Genomic DNA, 9,818 nt, shown 5'->3' on the forward strand with positions numbered 1-9,818 from the left:
TATTTTTTTTTTCGTATTTGTTTAATTGTTTTAAATACATATATGTACGTAATTAATAATACCTCATATTGTTGATCCAGTAATCCCAATTTAATCGCATTTCTAACATAATCCTCAAAATCTTTCACTTTAATTGTCATCATAGTTGAATCATTCATTTGAATATTATCAACCAAAAGCTGAAGATTTTCTTTACTTCGATTAATGGAAGAAGATTTTTCCGATAGAATCGGTAAAGTGGGTTTAACTTTTTGTATATTTTCATTCGTTTGTTGTACGATCTCATTCAAAGGAAAATTATTAATACGTAAATTTCTCTCGTTGTATCTATCAACATTTTATTGAAATATTAATAATTATAATTGAAGTAAAATATAAAATTAGAATTAGAAAAAAAATTGTTTTCTTACCTTCGATGAAGATCAAATACGAAGAAAAATATAATGATAAGTATAACCACCAAATAAATTGGCCAAATGTCGTACGATTTGGTTATGAATAAAAAACGATTTGTTTTTAAAGATAATAAAAGCGTGACATTTTCTGTTTGAACTATCACGTAAATCGTATAAACATTGTACAATATAAATGGACAATTGGTACCCTCATCGTATTTTTTATTATCACCTATTGAAAATTCTTTTCCGGAATATTTATCGGCCTGGCATGATTAAATCAATTGTTTTAATAAAACATATAGGTATAAAGAAGATTGTTTTTATACTTACAGAAAAACTAGCAGCTAACCATGCAATTTCGTTATTTTTAATATTCGTTGATTCCCTTAAATAATTGTTCAATTTTGTATACCTTTTGCACGGATGTTCACCCTTTATTACAATAAACATTTTACTATTTTTAGTGTCGTTCAAAAGTCTTGGAATTTTTAACAGTATCGATGTATTGCTTTCAACCATATAACTTAATTTGTTATTTTCAAATGTTATAGAATCAGGCGTACGTATCATGGAACTTTTCAATTCACTTGTTTCATTCTTAATTGTTACAGCCTGTACACTTATGTTATACGTAGTAGAAGATAATAAATTTATACGCCAATTGTATTGTTGTTGATATTTCTTGATTTTATAATAGTAATATTTATTTCTTACGGATTTCCAATTATTTTCTTTTAAATTATTATCCAACATTTGTATTTGTATGTCAAATTTATCAAGCGGTGTATTCGTTTTCCAAGGATGACTCCAAGTCAAATTAATTATACCTTTATAATCATTTATAATTGTTAAATATTTCGGTGGATCTGGTTTGGTTGCTAAAAAAAAAAAAAGCACACAATTTTATCAAGTTAAATTTGTCCTTAATCGATTCTATACATATTACTATTATTATTATTATTATATACGTAATTATACCAATTGTTTTTGGATTGTAATAAGTGATGGCAGAATTTCCAGCAATGTTAACATTTTTATTATATCCCGTCACCTACGAAATTGTAAATAACAAACTTTCGATAAATTTAACACACATATCTCGTTAAATATTGATTTATTTATTAATTGAAATATAACATTTTTATATACGTACGGTTATTCTGTTATATACATTAATCGTTAATACGATTTTTGAACAGATGTAATTCTTCCAAAGTGTACAAGATTCATTAGGAAATACAACATGCATGTTATTTAACTTAAAATATTGATAATAGTAATAGTTATTAACACTATAATAATCTAATACGCCATTTGGTGGCAATGGTTCTTGCCATCTTAAGGAAATTGTCATTGTACGATCATCGAATTCATATATATCAAGTTCTCTTACCGATGTTGGTGCTGAATAGAAAATTTCACAATTGAAAAAGAATAAAATAAAATAAAATGAATGAATCATTCGTAAAACTTACGTTTCGATGGGGTAATGAATATCAATTCCACGCCAGTACTATCATTATGGGGTTTGTGATAGTTTCGTATAGGAAATATTTGTACTTTATATTTTTCGTAATTTTCTAAAGTTAATGCCTTGACATCAAAATATAATTTTGAAGTTTCACGGATAAATGTTTGATTTTGTACAGCCTCGCTAATGCCTGTAAATATTATTTTCGTTACAATGATAGGTCCGGAAATAGTCGTACAATCTTTTGGTTTGCCCCAAGTAATTCGATTATTTTCATATTTCAAATTAGAAAGTATAGATCTTGGAATATCTGAAAGAATTATTTCAAGACAATTGACTCGTAAGTATTTCATTTCATTATTATATTTAAATCAAAAGGTTTATTTCGAATCTGTACCACCTGTGTGTGTGTGTGTACACACCTGTAGAATTCGTAGTAAAAGATTTGTCTATTTTCAAACCTTTCTTCGAATTATAAGCTGCAATTGTTATTATATATTTTGCGTATAACGGTAAATTAAAAAATCTAACATTAGTCATTGTTGTATATTTTGTTTTGTTGTATTTCGAGATTAAAGATTGATCATAATTAACGCATCCGTAATAAACGTCAACCTATGGTATACAAAATCAAACGAAATTATTATAATTATATAATAATGCATAATTGTTATATAAATTCATTTACCATTAAATTGACTTCGTACTTTTTGATTTTTCCATTTGGTTGTTCTGGTGGTTTCCATTGTATGTATACTTGATCGTTAGATGGTTTAATAATTTGTACTTCCGTTACCTTCGAAGGTTCTAAAAACAATAATTTTTAATTACAAATACATTTATACATAATCATTATATTTGTAGGATAATTATATAGAAATGTACTGACCCCCATCATCAGTTAAAATACTTTTCGATAAGATATTTCTATTATTTCCACTTATGTATAGGTTGTAAATTGTTGCAGGTATAACTTCAAGTGTAAACGGAATTTTATTTAAATTTCCTTCATAAATTATATTTTTGATATTATCTTCTTGATAAATTAACAAGTTATACCAAACCCATGGACACGAGTAATTAATTCCTTCATTATTAATTAATGAATTATCATCAGTTATCGTTAAATACGTCTCATTCGTTTCAATATTAAAAGATGCATTAACTGTATGAGAGATTAAATTAATATGTTAATATGTAATATAAGATTAATATATAAATTAGTATCAATAGTATTTGAAAATATAATTTTAATTATCTACCATCGCAGGGTATAGTAACATTTTTTGATAAACCTTCTATAATAGTTCCCTCTTGTCCATAGCGTAAATTACACCATATACTATAATTTATACCAGGTTTTAAAAATTTGAAATCTGTTTCGAAAATAGTAGTATTCGAAAATACATTCTTATACGAACATGTACTTTCATTTAAATCTTCGCTATTATTCTGTAAAATTATAGGATAAATTATTTGTTATCCGATATAAACAATATAACACATGATTTTTGTCATCCTCTTTTAAATAACATATAATGAATAATTAATTACTTTAATGAGAAAACAATATTCGGTTATTGTTTTCTTATATTCATCTCTTGCAATAAGACTAACACTAACGTATGTTTCATTAATAAAATTTATAATTGGTGGTGGTGGTACATTGATTACTGAAAAATATATATGTATATACATATTTATATATTATTTATATTTTATTATATTATTCAAATTTATATCTTTTACCTGTTTTACAATACGGTGATATATAATACTTTTCCATGTTGTTGCATTGAGAATTTTTACAGATTCCCGTTATACTGTCGCACGAATTATATAAACATTGACCACAATTTTCTTTACACCAATATCCGTATCGATTATTAATGCAATCTATCGAATAATAATTATCCTATAGAATTCTAGTTTAATAAATATTATTTACATTTCTAGAAACTCTACTCACGTTTATCACATTTGTCACCTGTTAAACCTTTGTAACACGTACACCCCATTTCTGTACAAATCATTGTATTTTCGCAATTGTTATTCAAATATTTAGAAATATTTCCACAAGATTTCGAACATAACAATCCGTTTGGACAATCAAAATTGTCTAAGAATTATTAATTTGATAAAGTAAAATAATATAGAAGCATGATAAATAAAATGTTTTGTATTATTAATTATTAAAATGATTAATAAATTTATAAATGTAAGTATATGGCTTAATTATGTAATAATTGTTTTTTAATTATGCTTACTGTTCTCGAGTTCCTTTGTTTGGAGAAAAGCTGTAACTATTTGATTACGTTCGTATGACATTTTTTGACAATTTAATTTATACTTAGAGAGATCATAATTAATTCTGTTGTTGTTCTGATAATTGTATAAATGGCTGCGTTTCGTTGAATCTGAAAATGATATTTGAAAAAAATATAAGAAAGATATCTCATTTATTTAAATGAAATCGTATGAATTTTACCTAAAGAAGGACACTTTCGAATATTTCCTATTGCCCAAAAACCTTGATCATTATTTTTATCATCGATCATTGTTTTTATTTTAATTTTAACATAGTCGTATTCTTTCGACAAAAATGTCGTATTCATTATAATATATTTCCACGTTGTTAATTCATAAATTTCCTTGGATCCTTTAACTGTCATTGTATTTTTTTCATTGGAATCTTTGTTTCTATTAAACGCTGTCATAATGATTTTCATTATACAATTTTTGCACAGACCAATAGAAAATTCGAAACATAAAGACGGGTTATTTTCGTATAATATTTCAGGACTAGTTAAAGTGTTATTCAATTTATTCGTATAAATATAATTATCTGTAATAAAAAGAAGAAGATTTTCATGAAAAAAGTTAGTAACTCATGTAGAATATTTTTTATTTAATTAGATAATCGGAAACTTACATATGTGATTTCGAATAAGTATCGATTCTGAACTATAATAAAAAAGACAATAATTATCGCGATCATTTGTGATTAGATTTTCATCAACATAATTTAATATGATTTTGTTTTCATTGTATAACGTTATCCTTCGTGTTACGTTGTCCCATTTTAAAACAAAGTGTTTCCATTCGTTTGGATTCAATAATAATTTATCCTAAATCGTTAAAAAATAAATAAATAAAACTAAATACTGATTTTATTTATTATATTTAATTAATTGTCATAACTCGATCAATATTTATAAATGCTTACGATTGTATTATTTGTTATCATAAAACAATTAGTTTTTTCTATTTGATATTCCAATGAAAAACCTTTTGGACATTTTCGTATCGTCGAAATAGTGTTGTTCAATCCGCCGATAATGATCCAATAACAAAAAGAATTTGTATAATCTTCACCATCGCATAATAACGCTTGAACTTCGGCAGCAGCACGAACGGAAAATACGATGGAATTGGTTTTTGCCAATTTATTAATGTGATTATATTTATTTTGGTTGATGCTATTAGATTTAAAATTATCAAATTCCGAGAAACCTATAATAATATTTTTATCGATAAACCATATCTATATTTTAGATTTATATATATATTTTATTTAATTTTATTGATAAAATTTAGGTCAAACCTTCCCAACGATTATCCAATACCGGTCCCATTGGTTTATTTAAAGAATTAACAAATGTCCATTTGTTTATATTCCACGTACAATTATTATGCAAATTAAATGGACAATCGTAAGAACTTGGTTTCGTACAATTATCATTTGGATAATCAATCGTACAGAAATCTGTAAGTATCAAGAAAAAAAAAAACAAAACTAACAATATCCTAATTGTTTTATTATTATAAAAGAGAAAAAGAAAATCCTTTTCACCGAAATTCTGTTTCCAATTTTGATTATTAATTAATTCCATATTCCATACGAATGCACTTCCGTCATATTTGGATGCACATGTCAAATATGCCTGGTGTGCTTCTATATTTCGAAGGATCAATAAATTTTCGAAAGCATAACTCAATTGAAAATTAAATATTATCGTAAATAAAACTTTCATATTGCACCTTTTAACGTAACGAATCATTGCAATGTTGTTATTATTGTTTTTTTTTATTGTAGTATCGATTCAATGTTTATATTAATATATTCCTTTTTTTTTTCCTTGTCCACAGTGCAACTCGCATTTTTTTTTTTTTTAATAAAACTGACGACGAATCTCACTCGTTTAAATTATTTTTTCATTTTCGTTGAATAATGTTAATTACAATTCAAAATTTCAGAAGATTTGATCACTTATCTATATCGAACATTTATTTTCATCGAAACACGATCCTTATTTCTTTTTTTTTTTTTTTCACGTTAACTCGTTTAACGGGTAAAGTATTAAATGAAAAAAGCGGATGCCGCGAGAATGGCTGAACATTATAAATATTGTATTACTCATAACTATCGCGAATAAAACCACGCTTCCTTCGAGATAAGTTTAGATGTTTTTTCCTTTCGTGATAAATTATGCGCGCGTATCTGTGTAAAACTCGTAATGTTTTTTTTAATTATAAAAAGAACAAAAAAGAAAAATAGGATTATATAGCAAGAAATTTCAAATAACAATGAATTGTTTCTCATTTTACAGATCGCGTACATATATATTTTTTATTACGCTATCTTTTTTTGTTTTTTTTTTTTCTTACAATCTACGAGAAGTACAAGGCCACTTTGATCATAAAACAATTTTAAAATAATATTATATCACCGTATATATCTTTTTATAAACTATACTATTTTCACATGCACACATGTACACGAATATCATTAAATTGATCGAACTTTTACAATTATTAATTTGACATGCATCATTAAATGTCCAATAATAATACACGAAGAGAGTAATATATTTGTCATAATGAAATCTGTCAAGGTGACAATCGTGGTATCCAAGAATGTACTCTCCTGTGTCTTCCTAAATTACACTTTGGGGTTAACACAGCAAGAAGAGCTAAACATGCACCCAAAAGTGAAACTCCGCATAATGCACCAGCTGTTATATCGTGTAAAGGAGTTCCTGGTCTGGGTGATTTAGCAGCTAGTAACAAAAGTCCTGCACAACTTAATGCGGAAAGTCCTGCGAGACCTAATCCGGTCCAGGTTCTTCTTAGACTTCTACAAGCACCTGCCAGTGCGCAACAAACACCACAACCAGCGGCACTATCGAAATAATATCTGAAAATGTGTGAAAAGATATATGTTATTATATTTTTCTTTTTAAATAAATATCGATTTTATTTGTTCTCATTTACTTTCTTCCTTGGGTCCAAGAAAGATAAAATGCCAGGCCACAGGTTAAAACTCCAACCAAGACCAACAAGAGAGGTGCATTTCTTCGATCATTTTTTTCCAATGCACTTGCCAATGTTGTGTTAACATCGCTATGTGGTGGAGATAATGGTGGTACCTAACGAAAAATATGATAATAAATATTTTATTTAATTTGCTTCTTTTAAAAACGCGAAACAAATATTAGACTCCAATCAAAAGTTTGTGCATTTATTATTGTATATAAATTGTATTATAAACTGTATTATAAACTGCATAATGGATTGTTATTTTTGTCCAAATTTACTTTGGTAATAAACAAGAAATAATACACGAACTTTTGATTCTAACAAATGGGCCCAAGTATTATTGATTTTAACTCACAACAGCGGTCCTAGCAATGAACGCACTTTCCACGCTCTGATAACCATTTCTCTTTTGATCGGTTGGAAGTACTTGATACCTTGGAGAACCAGACACCATTGGCATAGATTCCGGACCATTTTCTAGATAACCATAACGTGGTGGTGGTTCTCCGTGAACCATAGATGCAAGATCAACCGGAGCTGTACCAATGTAACGAAGTCTACCACAATTACTGGCTGGACAAATATCCTGTTGTTGTCTAGAAGTGTTTTCGATTAGGGGTAGACACCTCCTAGCTGAAGGTTCTTTGTTAGGTGTCGAAGTTTGAGGACCATTGGCTGGAAACGTTCGGTTCTGTGGTGTTCCTTGAGGTGTCGTACGTGTCGGACTGAAATTATGACCTATATGTGAAGAAAAAAGAAACGGGTTATCTTCATTACTGATCCTGGGAATATAATCGTATGAAAAATAATAATGGCAAAAGGATAATAATTGAAAATTGTTAATTACTGCTTGGGGATCCAGCCGGGGTTAGGGCTCTCCTTTGTGGCGTACCGGTTTGGTTCACGGTCTGTTGCCTTTTCGGAGATAGGGTTCGTTCCTCCGATCTAGACCTTGGTTTTCGCGGTGTCGTTAATATTTCGTGAAGTTTTCTCGTTGCTAGATTATTCCTAGGTGACGTTGAATATTCTTGTTGAAGGTTCCTTTCAGGTAGGGCTGGGGGTGGTTCATCATCTTGCAATGGTACTCTCGCGTAACGACCTATCGATGTTTTATCTCATAAAATATTCAAAATGAAATGATTATAAACACAAAAAGGAAGAAATTTGTTTTACCTTGAACAGTGTTAACGCTACCTCGTCGGGAAATTCGTCTGTTTCCATTCCAAGTGTTCCTTGTAATGTCTTCCTCGTCATTGTCGTTGTCATCATCATTATTGTCAATGTTAACATTGTCGTCGATTTCGTCAGGGTAATCTAACTCACCCGGTACAATCGCGTATCTTCTTTCACCATTGTTACGGTTGGTATGCGTTTGTTGCAGGCGGCCCCTTTGTCGTTTATCGTCTTGGTTGACCGGCAGCGCGGAACGTTGCCGTTGCACCTGCTGGCGCGGAATGAACTCGTACCTGATGGAAGGCCTTCTTTGCAATTGACCCCTTTGCTCGTCCTGAATGTATTCGTATCTCGTGGATTGTCCATAATTTATTGAACCACGATCATCTATTGGAAGACTCGCGTATCTTTTGTGAGTTGGTGGACCAATATTGTTATCTTCCAAATAACAATATCGTCTGTTATGTTCTCTGTTATCTAAAGTTTCCATTTGTCTTTCTACTTGTCTGTCTATTGTTTGTCCATCCAATCGCGTCTCGTTGTTACCTTGGAACGCTGGATTACTCTGGCCGCATTGCAAATGCATTTGCAAGGGTGGCGGGGGTGGTGGTAATTCGTCAATGGCGTTACATTGAAATTGCGGAGGTGGTGGTAGATTTTCTCTATCGTCAGGAATGTATTCCGATTGTCGACAAAACGATGGATTGGTATAACAGTGCACAGGGACACAGGGTTCCGATGTTTGCGCCATCTTTTTCTTTTCCCTGTGTCGTGTATTTTATTTGTATATATATATATATATATCTATATATTATTTTAATCGTTCTTAACAACACTTTTTGAAAAGTCCCTTTTTAAGTATAATAAGTTAGTTAAATAATTTTGACTCCTGTTCAAATTGCACGACTTAAAATATTCTTCAGGAACGATTAACGACGATCAAAAAAACTGTGCTAACGTAAGTAGGCGATCTCCAAGTTTCCAAGGACAAATTAACTGTTCGAACTGGCGTAATTTCCACGTTCACGGATGAATACTCTATTTTACACATTTTACACAATGTCAACGTGCATTTAAAAATTTTCATTCGAAAGTTGTTTAATAAGATTGACGATTGGTTATATAAAAAAAAAAAAAAAGAAAGAAAAGAAACAGAAATAAATGTTATTATATACTTTCTCCTTTTGATTATCTTACTTAGAGTTCGAAAATGGTTTTGGTAGCGTGCACGAGCGTTGCCACCGATAAACTGCCAGCCCGGACGTGGGATTCCCTTAAGCAGCAGATGTATTACGAAAAGGGCGTCTCTTCCACGCGCGCCTTTTTCTCATCCAAGTTAATAGTATGTGCGTATTGAACGTATGAGAGAGAGAGGGGTGGTTGTTGCGCGTAATACGGGCCCGGTGTGTCCCTTTGCGAGATGGAAGAAGGGCCCCATTGCGTTCTCTTTTAACAGT

At 29.9% G+C, this 9,818-nt stretch overlaps 3 protein-coding genes across 3 annotated transcripts in view; all 3 read right to left on the minus strand.

Annotated features, from left to right (window-relative positions):
• LOC106790368 overlaps nucleotides 1-4,197 on the minus strand; it is a 6,280-nt gene extending 2,083 nt beyond the window's left edge. The window contains exons 1-14 of the mRNA XM_014755192.1: nucleotides 4,137-4,197; nucleotides 3,839-3,988; nucleotides 3,619-3,765; nucleotides 3,487-3,542; nucleotides 3,132-3,321; nucleotides 2,759-3,034; nucleotides 2,558-2,676; nucleotides 2,292-2,484; nucleotides 1,874-2,179; nucleotides 1,552-1,802; nucleotides 1,377-1,449; nucleotides 729-1,276; nucleotides 411-661; nucleotides 63-327 (exon numbers count right to left, since the gene is read on the minus strand). Of these exons, the coding sequence (XP_014610678.1) occupies nucleotides 63-327; nucleotides 411-661; nucleotides 729-1,276; nucleotides 1,377-1,449; nucleotides 1,552-1,802; nucleotides 1,874-2,179; nucleotides 2,292-2,484; nucleotides 2,558-2,676; nucleotides 2,759-3,034; nucleotides 3,132-3,321; nucleotides 3,487-3,542; nucleotides 3,619-3,765; nucleotides 3,839-3,988; nucleotides 4,137-4,197 (2,886 nt within the window). The remainder of the gene's footprint in view (nucleotides 1-62; nucleotides 328-410; nucleotides 662-728; nucleotides 1,277-1,376; nucleotides 1,450-1,551; nucleotides 1,803-1,873; nucleotides 2,180-2,291; nucleotides 2,485-2,557; nucleotides 2,677-2,758; nucleotides 3,035-3,131; nucleotides 3,322-3,486; nucleotides 3,543-3,618; nucleotides 3,766-3,838; nucleotides 3,989-4,136) is intronic.
• Nucleotides 4,198-4,234: 37 nt separating this feature from the next.
• Nucleotides 4,235-5,999, minus strand: LOC106790369. The gene is made up of 7 exons (XM_014755193.1): nucleotides 5,911-5,999; nucleotides 5,723-5,824; nucleotides 5,474-5,635; nucleotides 5,096-5,382; nucleotides 4,802-4,997; nucleotides 4,501-4,714; nucleotides 4,235-4,286 (listed from the first exon to the last, which is right to left on the minus strand). Exons 2-7 carry the CDS (start codon nucleotides 5,760-5,762, stop codon nucleotides 4,235-4,237), a joined length of 951 nt encoding a protein of 316 aa, XP_014610679.1. The 5' UTR covers nucleotides 5,763-5,824; nucleotides 5,911-5,999.
• A 760-nt stretch (nucleotides 6,000-6,759) lies between these two features.
• Nucleotides 6,760-9,112, minus strand: LOC106790370. The gene is made up of 5 exons (XM_014755194.1): nucleotides 8,362-9,112; nucleotides 8,036-8,287; nucleotides 7,544-7,926; nucleotides 7,144-7,298; nucleotides 6,760-7,066 (listed from the first exon to the last, which is right to left on the minus strand). Exons 1-5 carry the CDS (start codon nucleotides 9,110-9,112, stop codon nucleotides 6,760-6,762), a joined length of 1,848 nt encoding a protein of 615 aa, XP_014610680.1.
• Nucleotides 9,113-9,818: the final 706 nt, after the last annotated feature.

This window comes from Polistes canadensis, unplaced genomic scaffold (genome assembly GCF_001313835.1).
Source record: "Polistes canadensis isolate GaletaPanama2010 unplaced genomic scaffold, ASM131383v1 scaffold_234, whole genome shotgun sequence".
Lineage (NCBI taxonomy): Eukaryota > Metazoa > Arthropoda > Insecta > Hymenoptera > Vespidae > Polistes > Polistes canadensis.

Bases quoted from the DNA above. Each gene is read 5' to 3' on its own strand.
- LOC106790369 (XM_014755193.1), bottom strand. From the start codon at position 5,762: ATGGAATTAATTAATAATCAAAATTGGAAACAGAATTTCG. The intron at 5,383-5,473 runs GTTTGACCTAAA...ATATTATTATAG, and splicing joins ATTGGATAATCGTTGGGAAG to GTTTCTCGGAATTTGATAAT. The intron at 4,287-4,500 runs GTGGAAATATAT...TATCATTTTCAG, and splicing joins GAAATTTATGAATTAACAAC to ATTCAACGAAACGCAGCCAT.
- LOC106790370 (XM_014755194.1), bottom strand. From the start codon at position 9,112: ATGGCGCAAACATCGGAACCCTGTGTCCCTGTGCACTGTTATACCAAT. The intron at 8,288-8,361 runs GTAAAACAAATT...AAACATCGATAG, and splicing joins TAGCGTTAACACTGTTCAAG to GTCGTTACGCGAGAGTACCA. The intron at 7,299-7,543 runs GTGAGTTAAAAT...ATTTTTCGTTAG, and splicing joins TCATTGCTAGGACCGCTGTT to GTACCACCATTATCTCCACC.